This window comes from Arachis ipaensis, chromosome B5 (genome assembly GCF_059453495.1).
Source record: "Arachis ipaensis isolate K30076 ecotype BB chromosome B5, ASM5945349v1, whole genome shotgun sequence".
NCBI lineage: Eukaryota > Viridiplantae > Streptophyta > Magnoliopsida > Fabales > Fabaceae > Arachis > Arachis ipaensis.
In genome coordinates, this window is record NC_142440.1 from 4,099,366 (window position 1) to 4,121,546 (window position 22,181).

Consider the following 22,181-nt stretch of genomic DNA (forward strand, 5'->3'; position numbering starts at 1 on the left):
AGAGACTGCAAACTACACAATTACAGAAATATAAAAAAACATTCATTTAATATGAAAAAAATCCTAATACTTAACAAAAGAAATATCGAGTTATATTTTAGCAAAAATAATTAAATATCTATAAAATTAAAAAAAATATGAAATTCTTAAAGAAATAGAGACATTTACATTTGCAATACAAAAAAATTCGAAAAATATATAAAAGAACATCCATTTAATATGACAAAGAAACATTCTGATATTTAGCAGAAGAAACATCCATATATATTAATTCATAGAGATTTTGGATTCACCCAAAAATATTTGACTGATTTTTTGCTAATACCTTTTTGGTTCCCTAGCATTGTTCTATATATATAGAATATGTTTAGTTGTTCTCTCAAAATAATAAAAAAATAAATACATGTATACATTCACATCTTATTTGGTAATTAAGCACAACAATACATTCACAATCATAATTGAATGTCAATTCTATCAAAGCCACTACCACTACCATCACAATTCATTATCATCCACCAAAAATCATCAGCAACAAACAAAAAACAAATAAATTAAAATTCGCACATACACACACGCACACATACATATCTGTAATGGGAGAAAGAAGGCATATGTGACCAATGAATACTAAGAGAGGCGGCAGCAAAGAGGGACAACAGTGAAAGAGAGAAGAGGAGAGAAAGCTCAATAATGGAGGAAGGGTGAGAAGAAAGAAGAATTGAAGATGTAAGGGTTAAAAGAAAGACGAAAATTTACATGTAGTTATTTTTATGCAAAGTTGTTAGTTAAGAATCATTACATAATTTGACATGTTTGACTAAATTATTATTTAATAACTCTCAATTATCAATTTCACGTAAAGATAAGTATACATAGTTTTCACTTCAAAGAAAATAAATGATAAAATTACAATATAAGAAACAAAATTATATATATCTCAAGTTTAATTTATCTATCTCAATATTTTGAATGGAAACTAAGAGTTTAATTTTGATACATTAACAGTATAAAATATTTTACACAGTCGTACAATTATATTTGGTTTTTTTTTGGATGACCAATTGACCATTTATGCAATCAATGCATAAGGTAGTTATTTTTGTTAATGTGGTGTTACGTAATTAGATGCATATGTAAAATTATTTTACACTGACATTAGATACACATATAAAATTATTTTACACTGACAATATATTAAAAAATTAAATTACGAAAACTAAATACATATTTTCATTTGTGTACCACTTTTTTTTTTTTTAATAAAATTTGTGTCTAAATAACTAAACATACAATAGATATGTGTCATCATATCCATATTTTGTATGGACATCGACACTAACAAAACAGGTGCATTCATATATAAATTCCTCTACTGAAAATGGATAATGGTTTTTAGTTTAATTTGATGGCAAAAGTAAAAAAATGACACTACACAGGAATTGTTCAGTAAGTAGTTTCGTAGCAGTTAGTTATCCGCAACTAGCTTGCATGCTGCTAAATGATTTTAACGATGATTTTCAACTAGCATTATTGGAGCAACGGCCACTATTTGCTAAATTGTTTTTTTTTAAATAAAATTGTGGCAGTTTTGAACCGCAACTATTTCTTACACTGAGTTTAAAAAATAACAGTAATTTAAAACCATAGCAATATACTATACGAGATTAAAAAAATTAGCAAAAAATTGCATCAGTTTACATCCTTTTCCTCATCATTCTCTATCTTTTTATTATTTTCACATCATGATAAATCAAATTTGAGAGATACTTATATTAGAAAGTACTCTCTAGATAATATGCCTGTCCACATACAATAAAAATATACTTAAATTTTATTTAAAAAGTGTGAATTTGATTGATATGTGCTGTGGGTATAACAAGTTTATCATTTAATAATGTGAAGTCACATAATTTACTGAATTGATGGCTTTATGCCGTCAAGCTCCCTAACACTGTTTTATCTCATCTCACACAGAAAGAGGCTTTTTCTTTTATATTTAACTATGATTTTTTTTTTTTTGGTGGAGTTAGCTATATCTATTTGATATAATTCATATATATAGTAGGGTTGAAAATTATTAATTTCTTTTTGTTTTAGAAGAAAAACTAATCTAATAGAGAGCTATTCGAAAGAAGTAAAAGTTAAGAACAACCTATACCTAATTAATATTCTTTAAAATTGACGGAGAATTTTTACATGCTCAGGACAAGAGGCTGAAGCATGAATATGCTATCTCTCATTTTGAGTGATTGAACATTAATTTTAAAGTCAACATAAAGTAAAATAAAGATTCCAAAAAACCAAGTATACTCATTTTGCTCCATTCTCATAATTTTCCTGGCTTCATTTGTTGGGTCGGATTTACTTTGGTCTTCTGATATTTAATTCTTTAGAGATATGTAATAATTTCATAAATAATGGGTGATGAATTCACAAGGAAGGCCTCATAACAAAACAACAGTACTCAGTACATAAGTTCCAGCCCAAAAGCTAAACATATCGAAGAAGTAATATTTGGACTGGGTAACATAAAATGATGGAAGATGCTCCTATAAATACGCATAAAACGTGTCTTCGTAAAGACATTTATGTGTCGTATTATTATTGGACGTATTAATGAATCGATTATTTTTGAATTTCTTAACAAATTAGAATAAAATCGATTTTTTTATAACAATAACAATAAACTCAGTTGTTATCAGATCCGATCAACATAATCCACTGGATCATGGTTTTTTTTCTGTTTTTTTAAAAAATAAAAATTAGGGATATATTTGTCTTTTTATCAAAAAATTTAAATATAATTTGGTTTAGATTATGTAAATCTGTCGAATCAAATCAGATCTAATAATTATAATGTGGACAATTGAGTTTATTATTATTGCTATAATAAACCGATTTTATTCTGATTTATTAAAAAATAAATTAACTGATTTAATAAAGATATCCAATAATAATATCATGACACATATAAACGTCTTTAAAAAAAAAGATATTTTTAGTGTCTTTATAGAAGTGGTCTCCAAAATAATATCCCCGTCGAAATATATATATATATATCCAAGTTTAAAGTTTAAACAGTTTTATATTTGACAGAAACAGTGCTACAAAGCTAAATCTAACGGACAATTAATCTTGTACTCTAACTAGCTCATATGATATTGCATAATAATGCATATTTTTAATAAAATGAATTTTAAAACCACACATTAAATATATTCTAAGATTACACAATTTTTTCTTAAATTTTATGATTACAAGACTACAGAAATAATACGATAAATTAATTATCTAAAGTTTAATTCAAACATAATACTTTATATTCAAATAAAATATATAAAAATATTTATTTCACATATTAAACACATGTAAAATTAAACTTATTATACAAAAATATATTAAAAATGATAACTTATTCTCTAATTTTAGGAGGGTACACGACTGATTGCCAACCTAATATCATTCGTCAAGTACTTTTGATGTTTAGCAAAACCTAGGAGAGTGGTTAATCAGTCACTTAAATACTCAAAATCAAGAAAGATATTATGTACTCATCACCAGATATCAATTCCACACTTCCTTTCACTGATGTGAAGGAATTCAGTAGCCAACATTACAATTCTGAGTATTCGTAGAAGCGGAATTTCAATACATTTTATGTACATTAACACAGGTTGATGACTCTAATTCACAACTATACATATCATACTTTTTCCAGTTTTCCATCATTTTTGTGTATCTTATGCCTCAATAATATATTCTTCCTGTTGAAAAATTAGGAGAAGATACATATAACTATAGTTAAGACATTTTTTTAAGGCAAATTCCAAAGGTTGAATTGCATAGAAGTAATTTTCAAACCTAACGAGCCAGTTAGTGTTCATGTTTTGATTTACGAAGATTTGCAAGTTTATCTCTCCATATAGCTGCAAAATCAAACCAATACATTGTAAGAAGATTGCATAGCATTAGTTCGTAACAAAATGTGATATTAATACTTGCGAGTTGTTAATGCATTTTGATATTAAATTACAATTATACCCAAAACTTGAAAATATATTTTTACCAGCATCTTCAAATTTTTCTTGTTTGATAGCTATATGCATGTTATTCATCATACTAAGTTCTTCAGCTACTAAATCTGGACCATCTACAGCACTGTAAGAAATATACAAAGTTAAAAATCGCAGATGATATATACCAAGGAAAAGGGTTCAATAGAGAATTCTGGTGGTAAAAAGTGAGAATAATATGCCTAACAGTAAGGAACGAATGCCACTCAATAATTATGCAATACCTGTCAAGTACTACATCATAAGTAGGTCTCTTGTTATGCGCTCTGCCCATTCCATAACCAAGCCTGATAGCATCTGCTAAGACAATTTGTTTACTAACATATATTGGGGCCTGCACAAATCAAATTAAAGTCATACAAGTGGATTTGTCTCACATCCATGCATAAATTGCATTTTTAATATGATTTAAGCATAAGAACAGATATGATAATCTTCAGTTATGCCTCCTTTCAAAAACTTCCTTAACAGATCTTGGTTGATGCAGAATTTATACCTTGCATCTATTTGCAATATTAATGGCATCAGAAGGTCGTGCATCCACACTAATAATATTGCTTTTCCCTGGCTGGATAAGTTAATAACTTTGATGAGAACTTTCATGAGGAGAGAAACAAAAACTAGAGGTTACATATCATATAATAAAGACTTATTTATAACCTGGCTTAGGTACACTCTGGCAAAATAAGTACTGACCACTCTCTCTGTAATCCTCACCATTATCACCTGAAAGAGTAAATGAAGAAAGACTTTTGAACAATTTATTTGACAATGACCAAGCATGGTTGGGGTACAATGCTATTGCTGTAAAACTTCTGCACTAGGATAAGGAATGGTTCTTGAATTTATTATCAAGAAGAATTCATAACAAAAGTGGTTTCCAAGACAGATGTTATAATGACCTACTCTCCCTATAGAGGGAGTCTTGGGAATTTAAGGTAATACAGGAAGCTAAACAAAAAGGTCATATACTCTTTCTTGCTGCCATCAATAATATCACTTCATAGACCCAACAGACATGCATCAGAATGAACAAAATAAATTAACAAATAAAAAACCATTGACATCAATATAATGTGGGAAATGCTTAGCTTCATACTTCATGGTCTAGTCTTTCAACCACGTTTTTTGCCAACTGGAACTGGTCTGGACAAACCTGCAACAAAGGATTGATTATGAACAGAAAAGAACTGTGCAAAAGAATGGAATAAAAGAATGCAAAGAATTACCCCATTTTCTTCAACTTCAGGATCAATTAGTTTTTCAATAGCGACCTTTCCTGCAGTGACAAAGAAATGAAGTTAATAAAAATCTGATTTTCACAAATGACGGGGAACGATAAATTAAAGATTTTAACTTTGACACATACCTACAACAATGGGCAGAATATAGTCTCCATCACAAGAAATCTTGAGAAAAATGGTTGGATTCTGGAAACGCTGTAGAAAGCTTTGTCTCATCAAATTATTATCTGATCTCAAATTTCTTCCTTGGACAGCTATGGGAATTGATGGTGTAGAGGATTTCCATTGTAACTCTTCTTGAGACCGATGCCTCCACATATGATAGTGTGAAATTGTTTCTGCGCTAGTTTAAGTAATAAAGATTTCAGGGATGCATACACATGTATAACCTAAATGATCAAAAGAAACAGAGTCACTACAACACACTAAAATGATTTGAAATGGGAAAAAAAAAATATTAAAAAGAACGGAGGGTAATAGCTATCAGCTTGTCCTCATAGAGAAGCATTTGTAGTAAATGCTACTCAAACAAACAAGCGCCTATGTAGGTAATATTATAATATGGATTTGGTGATCCTCTAACGTGAGCATAGTGGTAATTTAGAAATGAGAGAACAATCCCCATTGCAAAGATATATAATTTATCCCTCTATTGACTTAGAATTCATTTTACTATATGTTTAGAATCGGGGATGTACAACGTGTCTGGCTTTGCTATCTTCCACAAAATGTAGAACAATAAAACCATGTAGGAAAAAATAAGACTAAACATAAAACAACAACAACAAACACTGCTTCTCATATTATTACTCTGAGGGCCAAGAGGTAAAAGAACATTGACTAAAGAACAACAAAATTTTGATAGCTCTACTCTAGGAAACACTGAATAAAAACAATAGTATATATAAATAATATACATTTCAGAGCTCAAGATTTTAAAAGGATTGAAGCTAAAGTTTAGGAGGAAAAAACAAAACTTTTTGGTTCAGTTTGATTAAACAGAAAAACATAAAGGGTGAAGCTTCAATAAATGAATAAATAAATAAAACAACAGTGGAATTATTATATCATCATTCAACAGGATGAAGCCATCAATCTCAGACTCGGAGTAACGAATTCAACAAAAGCAAAGGCTTAGAGTGAGGAAAAACCGCGTCTCCTATAACAATATATCCACTGGTGAATTGTTATCATCCCACACCGTCACTTCATAGCTCAATTTCATAATTTAATTTGTTATTTAAAAAAGGGGAAAATGATTTTTTTTTTCTTTTTCATTTCTCTTCAGAGACTAATACAAGTAACAGAAATGGCGAGAGAGAGGTGAGGTTAGGGCAGAGTACCAGAGAGAAGAAGAGAAGCTTCGAGATAGTCATCGTGATGATCGCCGAAGCTGGATCTGGTGCGGGAGGGTCCACGCGAGGAATCGCATGAAATGAGGACCGATTTGCGGCATCGGAGGCGGCTTGTTCGGAGGGAAGGAGCGTGGTGGTGGAGAGGGGAGAGGTCCATTGCGAGGGAGGAGTGAGGGACGCAGGTGGAGGAACAGCGAGTGGCATTGCCGTGATCGGCGACGGTGGCAACGCCGGGGATCGTACGGACGCAGAATCGGGAACAGAGCATTGTGGTGAAGGTGGAGGAAGAAGAAGAGACGTTGCTTGATACGCGATGCAATGCGATGCGTTTTGTTTCGTTTTCTTTTGTTTATAGAGTCAGCGTAATAAACCAACTTAGATTGATCGAGTAACAGTTAAAGCTTAAATAAGTGTTAAAATTTGTAGTCAATTTTTTTTTGTGATAAATTTTTTTTTGTGACGAATTTGTAGTCTATTTTATATATACAGCAAATTATTAACCAATAATAAATTATTAAATAAAATTTAAATTCGCGACAAATTAATTCTTATAGCGTGGAATTGGAGTAAAAAAAGTAGTCTCACTAAAGTATTGTACAAGAATGAGAAGGTTCATTAATATATCTTACAAAAGCACACAAGTTTTCAATGACTCAACAATGAGAAAGAAAGTTCATTATATAAGGAGTAAAAAATCAGACGCTAAATCACAATTATTTTTTCCGAATATTGGAATTTTAGGATCTCATAATATTCGTTTTCCACTATATTAGATTCTATCTTGTTGGTTTTAAAATCTTGTTATATGTAAAATTAATTTGGAGTCCTAATTTATTAATATTATTGTTGCTTTTTTTTTTTTTGAATTAAGGGGAAAGCATGAGATTCTTAGCAGCTTGGTGATAAGGATAGAGAGCTTTTTCTGGTATTGCTAGCTCAGCTCTTACTTTTAAATTTTAATTATCAGAATAGAAACTATAAAAATTATTGTCATCCTTGTCCCCCTCAAATTTTGCACATGACCAACAACCAAAGATATATTATATATTAATATATATTATCTTCTAAGTTATTTATTCATGGTATTATTCACACCTTGTCTTAGTAATCTTTCTTATTCTAATATAATTCATCTCACTTCATTTTACTTTCATTCTTACATTCATATTTTAATTTAATTATGAAACTCATGCATATGTAAAATTATTTATTTAATGCTGCGTGCTGATATGGAGTTATGGACCAAGGGTATTATTATATGAGAAATTACCATTGTTTACAAAGCAATTAAATTATTATTTATGATGCTAATTTATTTTTTTTATACTGTTTAGTTTGGCATTTTAATCCTTTTTTTTAATTTATTTCGAAATTTAATTGTCACCATCAAAACCTTAGTTTAACAAAATCCCTATCAAGAAGCGAATTATATATAGAAATATCTTTATTGTGCTAGAAAAAACAAAACTGATTTTTGTTTTCTCCCAATCCTTTCCACAAAAAAATAATTTAATTAATAGATCGCTAACAATGACACATAGAAAGGGAACAGAATTTTCAGAACTAAACGTGTACATTTCGTCAAAGTTTGTTAGGGTCTTTATCCTAACAAGTAGCAACTTTTTTTTATTTTTTATTTATATTTTTCCTTATAGCTTATTGGCTTTATTTATTCGGTTGCAAACTTGCAATGCTTGATTTCAGAATACAGAAGTAGCAAGTAGTGAATTAAATTATAAATCAAATGACTAAGTGTAAAATAGGGAAGATTAAATTAGGGCCCAGTTTATTTTAGATTTTGATGAATAAAAAGAGAAAATAGTCTTCCCAACAATGGAGAAAAAATATCAAAATATAGAATACAAATTATTGATTTTGCTGTGATAAAAGAATCACAATCCATATATAAGTTGAATATAAAAAATTGGATTACCTGTCTATTAATCTAATAGTAATTATAAACAAAAGGTTACAAATAAAAATTTATTGAAAAAAAATATTTTAGTTATTATATTTGTATTAATAAAATATTAAAATATAATCGCACGACTGGCACACAAAAAGGATTAATATTTTATTTATACACAATAATGTTTGGTTGAATACAACTTAGCTTAAAAACGCCAAGAATATTATAATTAGGATAAAAAACGTAAATAAGCCAAGGGGGCTGAGAAATTACGCAAATCCGCCAAACTGAAAATTGCTTCACGAATGAGCCAAAGCACATTACTATATAATTCGAACCAGGTTGGTTCGAATTACAAAAACACATAATCCGCCAAACTGAAAATTGCTTCACGAATGAGCCAAAGCACATTACTATATAATTCGAACCAGGTTGGTTCGAATTACAAAAACACATAATTCGAACCAAGGTAGCTCGAATATTGATGGAACAAGTGATGCATGTAATTCGAATCTAGTTTGTTCGAACTAGGATTGAGAGTAATTCGAACTAAGTGAGTTCGAATTACACGTTTGGATTTGGACGCTTCAGCAAGTAATTCGAACCTAGTTGGTTTGAATTAGTCAAAGTTTGCCTCGAATAGTAATTCGAATTATGCTGTTAAAAAATTAATAATTTATTAAAAAATTTATTAAAAAATTTATTAAAAAAATTAATAATTTAAAAATAAAAAAATATATTTTATTCTATGCAAAATAATTTAAAAAATGGCTTAAAAATGTTAGAAGTACTATAAAATTTGTAATGTCCTAATGACTTAGGACATTAAAGAAATACTCCACATAGTCACTAATAATTTAGAAATTAAAGAAAAAATATTTTTATCATGTATTTACCTAAATCAATAGAATATTACAAACTTTTATAGTACTCATAACATCTTTTAAGCTATTTTTTAAAATTATTTTGCATAGAATAAAATATATTTTTTAATTATTTTGTATGAAATAAAATATATATTTTTTTAATTTTTAAATTATTAATTTTTTAATAAATTTTTTAATAAATTATTAATTTTTTAACAGCATAATTCGAATTACTATTCGAGGCAAACTTTGACTAATTCGAACCAACTAGATTCGAATTACTTGCTGAAGCGTCCAAACGTGTAATTCAAACTCACCTAGTTCGAATTACTCTCAATCCTAGTTCGAACCAACTAGGTTCGAATTACATGCATCACTTGTTTCATCAATATTCGAGCTACCTTGGTTCGAATTATGTATTTTTGTAGTTCGAACCAACCTGGTTCGAATTATATAGTAATGTACTTTGGCTCATTCGTGAAGTAATTTCCAGTTTGACGGATTTGCGTAATTTCTCAGCTCCCTTGGTTTATTTACGTTTTTTACCCTTATAATTATTATCAATTAATATATTTATACATATTATTTATATATTTTCAATAAAAATCAATTTTAAAATAATAAAGTATTTTATATTATAATAATCAAATTTCTTAACAATAATATAATAATTATTTTTATAAATACTAAATATATATATTCTTATTTAATAGCTGAGAATTTTGGTTTCAATACATCCGAATTTGATAGTCTTGGCTTAGCATTCGATTTTTGCAAAGAGACACGTGGTTCATTTTTTTTATATGAATGTTATGCGTGTATTGTATTTTGTTGTGGATATGAGGTGTGTTATATATACGGGTGCGGCTGCTTTTCGTGAATTGATAGAGTAAAAATTAGACCGTTCTATTTTTTTATTGGTGATGTATTGATACAAATTGGATTATCCATGTATGGAGGATAGAAATTTAAAAGTTTATTGGTACTGAAATTGGTAGGTTTGATTTGATTGTTCTATTTTTTTAATTTTAGTCGAACTAAATTGAACGGTCTAATTTGTAAAGGTAAAAAAAATATTTAAATATTTAAATACAAATTGGTAGAATTTTTTTTTTTATTTGGATTCGGATCTTCTAAAGTTTGAATTTTACTTTAGAGAATAAAGTGTGATCTCTCACTATTGGTTTCATAGGTGGGACCAAAAATAAATATGAAAGAGAACTATTTAAGGATAGAAGATCACACCTTACTATTTAAAGTAAAATTTAAACTTTAGAGGATATAAATTCTTTTTATTTTACCGTCGCTTACATTTTTAGAAGTTTCTCTCTCGTCTTCTGCTTTAAAAAATTACACTGAATTTGAATAATGTGAGGTAGAATATATAGGATGGATGATAGAATTTTGTTGAAAGTGTATTATCATAGTTAAATTTTATTGCAAACTTCTGAAAAAGAAAATTTTGTATGTGAAAATTCGTTAAAAATTATTATTTCATTTACACTTTCATTTGAGGAACTGAAATGTGTGATCTGTATGAAGATAGATCCTCAAATATTAAAGAGAGTATCATGTATCTTGTAAAGATATACTAATATACTATACTAGTATTTGGCAGATTCGTTTAATTTCAAACTAAATATGTGATTATTGAAACGAGCATGTAAGAGATGTTTTTAATGTATATTGAAACTCGCTCTCAAATACTGTTCATTGAGTTGTATGTTGAATTCGAACAATTTGAAGCCAATCGACAAATCGAACGGAAAGATTATAATAATGATAGCAAGGAAGAGTTTAAAAGTCAATACGAGGTTGTTGATCCAAATGAAAACGAAGATCAAGTTTATGGCAACATCTATTTGAAAAGCCATCTTTTATGCGTGTGTTAGATCTGGAGGCCATATATACACCAAATTTTTTTGAATATATAAATGCAAGTATGTAATTTTGATATCTGTATGAAAAATTACAATTTTATTATTTTTAGTATTATTGATCGATTAAGTACTAATATGACATGTGAATACATAAATTATTAGCATTTGTTTATATATTGATTTGGTTAAATTTAAGATAATAACTTGACTAGATTTGAATAAATTTTAGTTTAATTTAAAGTAATTACTTGAGTAAGAATAAATACAATGTATGTATTTATATTAATATTATAAATATTTATTTATAATGTATAATTTTAATATAAATCTATAATTATTTATTTATGATTTATAATAAATAGGTGGATTTAATATTTATTTATTAATTATTTAATTGATGATGTCATTGAAGTAGAATTTTCTGTTGTCGCAGCCGGTTAATTCTATTCTAACCACCATATCAAAATTAAAAAATCGAGGCACGTCATTTTTCTTTCTAATTTCCTGCAAAGAAAAATTACAATGACTATTATTGGCTTGTTTGTCAAAATCTTTGAAAAGTTGTTTTGCCTGTTAGCCCCATCAGTCATAACATTTGATATTGCCTCAACAATTTTGATTAAGTCATCCATCTGTTTCAGTTAAAGGCAAAAAAGACAAGTAAAAAAAAACGAGCAAAGAAAATGGCATTAGAATTTAGTGAGTATCAAGCAGTTGGATACACGACACTGAACACTTACACACACACTCTCCTATGATGACTATATTGGTTCCAACTTCTAAACACGCATGCACTTTTGTTCCATGTAGGAATCAATTTTACATGGAGTGATCTTTGCCTTCCTTGCATAATGTCCTTTATCACTTCCTCCTTGAGCAAACCAGAAAATTTCGCCCCATAAGGATGTGTTACAAGATCATGGGAAATTTTCACTCGCGCCAAATCTTTCTGTCGTGATCTTGATTATTAGCCCTACCTGGACACAAGTCTTGTGCGCCTTTGCGGCAACTTCAACAACTTGATTAGCTCATATGTTCTGGGACTTTGACCAAAGTAAAGGCAAAGATCAAGTGGTGTTAAACCATCCTGAGACGAACAACACAGAGAAGCCAACACAAGAAGAAACTATGAGCCTTGAACACTCTGTTACTGTTTTAAGGGTTTATATAATAAGCACCAAACAAATTATTGAAGCAGCGTGTAACAAAATCTATCAAGCTCTATTGAAACTGATTCAATAAACAGACTAATTGATGCCGTCAAGATTTGCCAAAACTAAATATTAGATTGTGATACTGTAAAAGAGAAATCTTTTTAATTACTATGGGTCGCGAGAAACTAGCATAACATATGCAGCAATTAACAATTCCTCAGGCATTTTAGAAATTCTCATCAACAGCAGCAATACCAAGCCAAAGTACTAGTAGGAAATTACCTTGTTCTTTATTGTCTTATCAGCACCTTTAATGAGTAGAAGCCTAACTAAATCTGTTCTCTGAGCTTGAATGGCAAGATGTAATGGTGTCCAGCCATCCTGTGATGGAGCAAATCAATTGTCTTATCAAGCAGTTCATCGTAAAATTGACAAAAGAAAAAGAGTTTATAAGATGAATTTGAGAGTACTAATCATACATTGTCCTGAAGATTTAAATCCACATTGTACAATAAGAGAATTTTAATTGTCTGGCTAGAAGCTGTTTGTACTGCATAGTGCAACAAGGTGGCCCCATCCTGTTTACAAAAACAACAGAGTAGAGTATCAGCAACAGGTAACTAAGGCTAATGTTCGATATGCTCTTCACATTAAGATGAAATCCTTGTGATTAGACTGTTGATTATTTCCAACTGGCGGCAAAATAAGCACAAAATCTAACTTCCAAAAGAAAACTAAGTAAAAAGATTCACATATGAAATGAAAACAGTCCAAACAACAAGACAATTTAGTAGTTTTTACTCACTCTATCCAATACGAAAGGATTAGCTGAATTTCTCAAGAGATAGTTAGTAATCGCTTGCTTTTTTCCAATGATCGCTTTGTGAAGAGCTGTCAAACCATCCTGGAAACAAGTGAATCATTACAGTTCTGCGAGAGGATCGCACACATTTTAGTGTCTAACGCGGCAAGTTAATATGTATACCTTATCAACAGCATTAATATCTACATTATGCTTGATCAAAGAATCTAAAAGGTAGAATTCTCCACATGCAGCAAGAGTGTGCAGCGGAAGCCATTTATCCTGAAAATATCAGTATTAGCCATAAGTTAAATAAATAACATAATTAAGTTCACTAAAAGGCTACAAACAAGTAAATCAGGGCCTACTTCTCTATACCTATACTACAATTCTGCCAAGGGAAAAAAAGGGGAAAATGTAGGAGGTTTCTGATCCCAAGAATGAAGCGGCATAGAACATCTGCAAATACCGAGATTACTCAGGCTTGGTTTGGTAAAGCTTTTCTGAGAGGTGCTTGTGCTTTTTAAAAGTATAAACACTTCATTTTGCATTTGGTAAATAAAAAGCTCATGTGCTTATGCTTGTAGTTTTTAAAAGTCGGGTGCTTTTGAAAGCACCTAAGGGAGAACTTTTTAAAGTTGGCTTGTGCTTATCAAAATTAAAAAGTCTAATATAACCTCGTACATTAATTAATATTCAAATTTAATTCTTATATTAATGTCTATTATAGTATTTTTAAATTTTAAAATCCATTTTACCAGACGCACTTCTTGTTGCTTATGCTTGATAAAAGCCATTTTTAATTTAATTTACCAAACACAAATGCTATAACTTTTAAACAGTAAAAGCTTTATCAAACTAGCCTCAATACACCACCTCTATAAGGTGAAAGTGAAAGATTCTCATTCCCAATAATCATATTAAAACCAGCAAATAGCCATCAATCATTGTTGATAAGACATGGAAAACTTACTGAAGTAGCAGCTTCCAAATCTGGTACTCGCTTATTCAATAAAGCCTTCTCCTCCTTAGTGAACAACCTCCGGCGACCTATGAAAAGGCATACACATTACACACTGCAAAGAGAAGCTTAAGACACCACTCTCTGAGAACAATGAAACAAACAACAAATAAAACCATTCATTCTATCACAGTTAACAAGTCCATTATCTTAATGCGTATATTGCCACTCAATAACCACCACAATGTAAAGCCCTACAGAACCAATCAGTTAGTTATCATATCCATCATACATCTATGCTGCACAAATACAAATGCAAATACGAAGTATTGAATACAACATGATACAATACTGAAACACCGCATTTCTATGAAAGAACTAGTCACAAATTTAAGAAATTTAAAGTAGCAGTATTTGATGCAAATACACGTACACGAGTAAAAATGAAATATTTGTGTCAACTCTTATAGCATACATACATACATACATCAAGGTTGCAAATTTCCAGAGACCAAGTTAAAAGGGAGATACCTTCGTTGTTCTTAGTATCAGCACTGGCAGGGTCATAGTCCTCACTATTGAAAAACTCAGTGACATTGTCCAAACCCCTCCCATAAACAGCCCACTTAGGATTCTTAGGCTCTACACGCCAACTACCACCACCACCACTATCATACCCATAATTCAAGTCACCTCCTTTTCTGATGGAACCTTCCTCTTTCACTGGAAAACCAGAAGGGTTATCGAGAACAAGGGGTTTCAGTTGTGCCAACTTGGCCTCCTTATAAGCCTTATACTCGTCAAGGTTCATGTCCCTCAATGGAACCAAGCCTTGTCTCTTCTTCATAACCTTGCTGTTGAACTCCATCTCCTGAGCAATCTTGCGCCTCTCCTTCTTGGTTATGTTGAGCTCCGCCTGAACCTCCCTCCATTTGTCGGGAACCAAGTTTTCAGTGGCAATTTCAGCAACCTGCTTCTTGGAACTTGGTTTGGTTCTGGTTGGGGTGAGAGTGAGAGAATTATCAGCGTGGGAATTGGTCTGGTTTTGCGAAATGGGGTCATCGAAAATTCCTTCCTCGTAGACGAGACAGTCGCCGATAACGTGTTCGTCTTCTTCGTTGAAGGACTGGAAGGATGTGGGGAGAGAGTGCGGGTTCTTCCAGATTCTGGGGAATTTGAGAAACTGCGGTGAAGAAGGAGTGAAGAATGGGAATGAAGAGAAGATAGAGGGAGGATGAGGAGGATTCAGCAGAGCCATGTAGTGGAACATAGCCCACTTGGATGCTGCTGCTCGGAACCGTATCTTTGCCTGCAAAAGGCTTTGTGGATTATGGAAGGATTCAACTGCAACTATAGGTGTCAGAATCGAACCGATCAGTCTACTGGATCACTGGTTGAACTGACTGATCCGATCCTATTTAAATAAAAATAGACATATTATTAGTCAATACTATAATAATAACTTAATTTGACATAATAATAATGACAATCAATTAGACAATTAGCAATCAATTCCAATTAAGCAATTAACAATCACACTTTAGCAATGAAGCCTATTAACAATTCCCAATCAATTCTAACAGTCTATTAGCAATTAACGATCAATTCTACAGAGCCTATTATCTAATTCTAATCACACTATCACATTGACAATCAATTAAGCAATTAGCAATCAATTCCAATTAAGCAATTAACAATCACATTGTAGCAACGGAGCCTATTAAACAATTAACAACCAATTCTAACAATGGTAATTTCGGGGCCCTCAAAATTAAAATTAAAAATAAGGTGCATCCCTATTATTTTTATTAGCAGAATCATAATAGCATAACCACAAAGTAAAACTAAATAACTAAATACGAATCTCCAAAATTTTCTTTAAAAATTCAAAATTAGCAAACCAACACAAAATCTGCAGTCTGCAGCATAACTAAATTAGTAAGTAGCAAGCTTCCCATTCAACAAATTCAAGTCTCCCATTCAACAAATTAACAAATTTAAGTCTTATCATAAATTCATAACCAAGCAATTAGTCAATTACATTACATACTAGCATCATAAGAAATCAGAGCTCACAAACACACACAACGAGCAGCGAGCTGACGAGCAAGAAGCAGTGATGGCAAGGACGGACGACGACACGAGCTGACGAGCAAGAAGCAGTGAGGCACAGCTCGAGGAGACGCGAAGGCGAGAGACGCGCGAGCAGCCGAGCTCAGACGGAGTAGAGAGGCGCGGCGACGGCAGTGATGTCGAGGTGAGCTCCCAGCAGCAAGCTCTGTGGCGTGTGTGGGCCGTTAGGAATAGAGAGAAGAAAGTGTGAATGAGAGAGTTGGGGTGGGGTGCAAGGTTCTGAAAACCGAACCGGTCATTGAACCGCTCTAGTTACTGGTTTACTGGTTCATAGGTTCAACCGTTTCGACTGTGGTTGAACCGAAAAAACCATTTTATAATAAAATAATAAATAAAATATAAATAAACATATTCAAATACAAATTCAAAAGTCAAATAACAATAACAACCAACCATACATAAAATGCCAACATCCAACTGATCCAAGTTTGTCATTCAATCTTATTAGTCATTTGGGATTTTCATGAGATCAGCTTGACTTATTCCGTTGGATAACTTTTAGTAAGGTATAAATCCAAGTCAATATATGGAAATGCAAACCAAAAAACTGAATGTTTGCAAAACATTTCATTGATCAAATGCTGAAATGCGGTGAGATCAAATAACAACCAGCAAGCATCGCAAAGCAAAACAATCATATTCATCTTGGAACGACACAACACAACCCTACCCTAATCAATTAATCAATCAATGCTTCAAAAATTAATCATGCTTCAAGCAATCAACAACAAGGTTTAGAACCAACAATTAATCAATGTTTCAACAATTATTATTACAAAAAATCCGAATAGAAAATCCAGCAACCCAATAACAAAAAATAAAGACAATCTCAATCTCAAGAATCACAATAACACCAGTAATTTAGCAAATTAACAAATTAACAATTTGATAAGAACAAAGCAACCCAATAATCTCAATTTCAACTTTCAAGAATCACAACAATTTAACAAACTAACAAGTACAAAATCCAAATAGAAAATCCAGCAACCCAATAACAAAAAACAAAGACAATTTCAATCTCAAGAATGAAGAATCACAATAACAGCAACAATTTAGCAAATTAACAATTTGAGAAGAGCAAAGCAACCCAATAATCTCAATTGCAAGAATCACAATAACTATTTAACAAATTAACAAGTACAAAATCACAGGTTCACAAGAACCCACAGCAAATCACTGCAACCCAATAATCTCATAAGTCAGAATTATTCGATAATAATTCAACCTAGTAACAAGTTACAACAACAAAATTCACAACTTAACTAACAATAATTATTCAACAAAGTTCACAGTTCACAGAAAAATAAAAAATCTAAATCATAGACATAGCTCACAGTTCACGGTTCACAATTCACATAACTTCACAGTAACAACAAATTATTCAATTATAGTTAAAAAAAATTACCTAGAAGCTAGAAGCTTTGAACAGAGCACGCAAGAGGGAGACACCACGACAAGGTTCACCTTCGAATGGGCTTCGAACGGCCTTTGAACAGGCAGTGGCTGCAGTGGAACAGAGCTGGCGCCGACGGAAGTGACTGCGCGACGGAGGCTTCCACGTTCGCACGGTGGCTGCGCGATGGAGGGGATGGAAGGTTGCGACGGCTGCTGCGCGATGAAGGGGAAGTGAGGGAGCAGGCGGTGGCTGGACGGAAGTGAGGGAGGACCAGGAGCTCTGGACTCTCTGTGAGAGACAGAGAGAAGCTAGCGCGTTCTGGTTCTGGAGGCTAGGGCTGCGGAGGAGTTAGGGTTCATTGATTCTGAATCAATGAAACGGCGCCGTTTGCTTCCCAATTCAAAAAATCGGCCGAATCACGATTCGGTTCGACCGACCGATTTTCGGCCAGTTCGACGGTTCAATAAATTTTCGAAATTGGCGGTTTTTGCATTTAACCGGCATCATTCTGGGGTCGGGATTTTTAAAAATTAAAATATCGAACCAGTCTGGATTTCTCAAACCATCAGTTCATCAGTTTTTACCAAACCCGTCCGGTTCTCACCGATTTTATTCCTTGCACCGTCCAATACTCTGCCAAGGAACAGGTTTTTCGGTCCGACCTACAGATCGATTCGATTCAAACAACCATGATTGCAACAACTGATTATTTATATTGTTATTGTTTATTTTTTTAAATATAATTGATAATTGACTATATAAGAATTCATTTATTTATATTTAAATTTCTTTGGTAGATATATTTAAATACTTGAATGTCTGCAAATTAAAAATATGTATATTTTAATCAGTTTTTATTTTTATCTTTTTTAAAAAGAGTTACTTCTGTATAACTAAATTACTAAAATCTATGATAATCAGATAATGTACAAATACACTTGGTTTTGATGTAAATACAAAAATAAAAAACTACCAAAAAATACACCTAGCTATTGATTGTTGAACATTATGCAGAATTTTTTCTTCCTAAGCAGCTTGTAACAGGATTGGTTCCAAAATAAGAGGATTATTTACTTAATCATTCATTGGAGAATGGGGAATATACTCTGAATGAAAAGAACATCTCAAAGAAAAGGAATTGTATTAACATATATTGTGATAGATTAAGCATTTATACTTTATAAGGTACGTGGATATTTAATGCTAATGCCTTATAAATATGGGTGAAAATTTACAAGATGAATAAAAAACTGCAAAAAACAAATTTAAGGTATGTACATTCCTTTTCGCAGATATCCATGCCATCAGTTTGTCAGTCATTCAGTTAATGTAATTCAAAAACACTCCAACAATTTGTCAATATATAACATGTTAATTGCCTTTATAATCTCGACTATTTTAAAGTAAAATTTGGGAGCGGATTCAAATAGCATTTGCAAATTCAGATCGAATTGAACGTTTGACCACCACATAAACCTATCATCCTCTACTATTCCTGGAATGGAATTGAGCAAGCATCTTCTTAGAGACGGGCAAAATTCAAGTACCTTTGAGGCGGCTGGTATGGGGGTTAATGTAGAGGCCAAGACTGGAGAACTTAGCGGTAACATGAGAGGAAAATTAAAAGATAAATAGTTCGTACAGTATATAGTAAATATCATAAAAAGATATGCACTAGTGACACATGCTGACTTGTGATTCACATTCCAACACTAGGTTTTGAACATTTTAACAACTAGGCACACAACTGCAGACATCCTCGGGAACACAAGTACATCACATATACGCAAAGATAGATGGTCAAGGTACCATAATAGCTACACATTCTTGCTTTCCCTCTAAAAACTCCAATAACAAAAACATCACCTAGATCCCCGAGCATATCTCCTATCTGGGCTGCCGTATGGAGAGTAAGGGGGTGACCTAGACCTTTCCCTCCTAGATCTTCCACCCCCACCATAGGGAGAGCGCCTTGGAGAATAGTCCCTGCCACCTCGATATGGTGATCGCCTAGGGGACCGTCGATATTGATAATCATCACGTCCAGGTCCACCTCGATACCTTCCACGATCACCACCACGGTCACCACCACGGTGCCCTAGAAACAATCAGAAGATGGAAATTTATTAAACATTAGTACCGCGAGAGAAAATTTGGAATTTTGTAACAATCAAAAATAGATATACTAGTATTCACTCTCCACTCGTTCAATATCCTCAACTTGGATATACAAGTATATACAGAAAATCTCTCAGAAGATGCATCTCAAACTTACCATAGTCTCTTGTACTTTTCAACCCAAGATAGTGTCCAGGTGTGGGAGTTCTTGGCCGCTTTCTTCGCGACTGAAAAAATACAGAAGATAAATTATGAGTTTCATCATTATAAAAGAAAATGGAAAAACCATCCAATGATTTGTCATGGCATAACAGCTTGATCTCTATGATATCCATCTGTCCTTGATGGATAGTTTGATGTACCACTTTTTACATTATATTGAGTTCCACCTTTAAGCGAAAGTGCATCATAAAAAAGAACCTAGCTTATGAGAAAGGGGGGGAAAACTCCATTCACAGACTCATGATTAATGCCAGGTGTAAGATACCATAAAAGACTGATTAGAAAGTTGATGATAATGTCCGTTGATTAGTTGAGAGTTGAAATGAATGCTGAGAGGTTGTAAAGTTGTTGGACAATATAGTTGCTATGTTTAGTTGATCAGACGCATTTCAGCATTTGATTAGCTGTTAAAGCTTGCCATTGATCAAGCTGTTTCACTAAAGTTGACATGGATGAACTGATCATCTTTGATTGCTGCCAACATAGCTGATGCAATGTATTCTGAATATAACCAGAAAACCTTCAAAGTCAAGAAGAAAGACAAGTACGTGTTTCATCAGCTACTAGTTAATTTAAAACACATTACCCTCTCAACTGTGATGTAGCGACCCTCTAAAACTGATTGATTTAGATATTTGATACACCGGTTAGCATCCTCAACAGAATCCATTGTGATAAAAGCAAAACCACGAGAAATCCGTGTTCGAGGCTCCACCACAAGAAAACATGATGCAACCTAATAAAGGAAATTGTTAGTAAAGATCAAGGACTTAGCAATGAACTATAAAGATTGAATGAAATGGATAAGATATAAAAGGCACTAACTTTTCCTTCTTTAGAGAAGTGCTCCTCTAAGTCTCTCTCAGTCACCCTTGACGATAGACCTGTCACATAAAGTGTATTCCCTGGATTTTGAGTCTCTCCCACCCTGAAGCATCAATAAAGATATTAGAACTTCCTGAAACATATTAATCAACAGAGCACACAAGCGCAGCTGTGCCCTTCAGAAATACTTTCAAAATGAAACTTCAAACTTGTGATGTCGAGCTATGTATTAAGATCATGCACAACTAAAAATTAAAAGATGGCTTACCTCTCATGACTTCTTGATCTTGATCTGGAAAGACAAATAAAGCAAGCAAATGTACAAAAACAAAGGGAAGAATTATCAGCTGCTGTATAAAGAAATATAAGAAAGGAGTGCAATGAACTTTATAGACACCAAACCCAAATGTTGAAATCAAACCTGCCGCGGCTTCTTGAACGGGACCTTGGCCTTTGTCTTGGGATAGATCGTGATCTAGACCTAGACCTAGGCCTAGACCTGGACCTTGACCTGGATCTTGATTGAGCTCTCCACGGGGAAGGGGACCTTGAGTTCCTGAAATAACAGATCATTCTAAGCTCAGAGTAACATACAGAATTTAGAAATTCATTTAATCTACAAACTCATTTTCAATTTGCCTTCTCGTTACATGGACACAATGCTGTTCAAAAAGAAAGGGGGGCGGGATCCAATTCCATTGGTCCAAATGTAAAGCAAAATGCACAACCACCTAAACCTCCCAATTAAACACCAACCAAACATCACAAACAAATTGGCGATGGCGATAAGATGTTCTATAAGCGTAGAATGCAGATTATTGAGCTGCTAGTTATTTGATTATGATGTACGTAATGAAAAGAGAATTTCTAGGGTTTACCTTCTCACAGGAGAATCCGCCTGCAAAATAAAGAAAACAGAAGGAAAAAAAAAATGAAGCGTTAGATTATAGTCGTTGAATGGCTCGAAAGAACAAGAGAGATGGGGAGAGAGACTTGCCATTCGTACGGGTTAACAGCTTCGGGTGTTTCAACGAAGAAAGACGAAATGTTAGGGTTTTGGAGAAGCGAATTGACCTCCGATTTCCTTCTTCCGTAAATATATACTATGAATCATTTTACATTTTTCACCACTGGAGCTGCTAAACGGGTCAATTTGGTCTAATTATATATGGGCCGGCCCAGTTTAATTGAACAGCTCCTGCCAAAACGGGTCTTTCTTGGCTACCAAAATCCAATATTC

General features: G+C 32.6%; 3 protein-coding genes across 6 annotated transcripts; all 3 read right to left on the reverse strand.

Annotated features, from left to right (window-relative positions):
- Positions 1-3,525: 3,525 nt before the first annotated feature.
- On the reverse strand, positions 3,526-7,034 carry LOC107642536 (Wound-responsive family protein). 2 transcript variants are annotated; one of them, XM_088487852.1, is made up of 10 exons: positions 6,664-7,034; positions 5,446-5,658; positions 5,306-5,355; positions 5,176-5,232; positions 4,737-4,802; positions 4,573-4,644; positions 4,301-4,410; positions 4,070-4,161; positions 3,865-3,929; positions 3,526-3,767 (listed from the first exon to the last, which is right to left on the reverse strand). In XM_088487852.1, exons 1-9 carry the CDS (start codon positions 6,941-6,943, stop codon positions 3,877-3,879), a joined length of 993 nt encoding a protein of 330 aa, XP_088343978.1. In that variant the 5' UTR covers positions 6,944-7,034; the 3' UTR covers positions 3,526-3,767; positions 3,865-3,876. The 2 variants fall into 2 exon arrangements, with proteins under 2 accessions (XP_088343978.1, XP_088343977.1); XM_088487851.1 differs by having other exon boundaries at positions 3,638-3,929.
- Positions 7,035-11,996: 4,962 nt separating this feature from the next.
- On the reverse strand, positions 11,997-18,150 carry AKRP (ankyrin repeat protein). Of its 2 annotated transcripts, XM_021122856.2 has the most exons (9): positions 17,786-18,115; positions 16,298-16,525; positions 14,779-15,661; positions 14,260-14,336; positions 13,470-13,568; positions 13,290-13,388; positions 12,964-13,062; positions 12,767-12,865; positions 11,997-12,417 (listed from the first exon to the last, which is right to left on the reverse strand). In XM_021122856.2, the coding sequence occupies exons 3-9, from the start codon at positions 15,515-15,517 to the stop codon at positions 12,304-12,306; spliced, it is 1,326 nt and encodes a 441-aa protein (XP_020978515.1). In that variant the 5' UTR covers positions 15,518-15,661; positions 16,298-16,525; positions 17,786-18,115; the 3' UTR covers positions 11,997-12,303. The 2 variants fall into 2 exon arrangements, with proteins under 2 accessions (XP_020978515.1, XP_020978513.1); XM_021122854.2 differs by lacking the exon at positions 16,298-16,525 and having other exon boundaries at positions 17,786-18,150.
- A 1,267-nt stretch (positions 18,151-19,417) lies between these two features.
- LOC107642537 (RNA-binding (RRM/RBD/RNP motifs) family protein) lies at positions 19,418-22,078 on the reverse strand. 2 transcript variants are annotated; one of them, XM_021122860.2, is made up of 8 exons: positions 21,939-22,067; positions 21,820-21,839; positions 21,363-21,497; positions 21,210-21,233; positions 20,942-21,044; positions 20,703-20,852; positions 20,052-20,121; positions 19,418-19,874 (listed from the first exon to the last, which is right to left on the reverse strand). In XM_021122860.2, exons 1-8 carry the CDS (start codon positions 21,939-21,941, stop codon positions 19,639-19,641), a joined length of 741 nt encoding a protein of 246 aa, XP_020978519.1. In that variant the 5' UTR covers positions 21,942-22,067; the 3' UTR covers positions 19,418-19,638. The 2 variants fall into 2 exon arrangements, with proteins under 2 accessions (XP_020978519.1, XP_088344413.1); XM_088488287.1 differs by lacking the exon at positions 21,820-21,839 and having other exon boundaries at positions 21,363-21,515; positions 21,935-22,078.
- Positions 22,079-22,181: the final 103 nt, after the last annotated feature.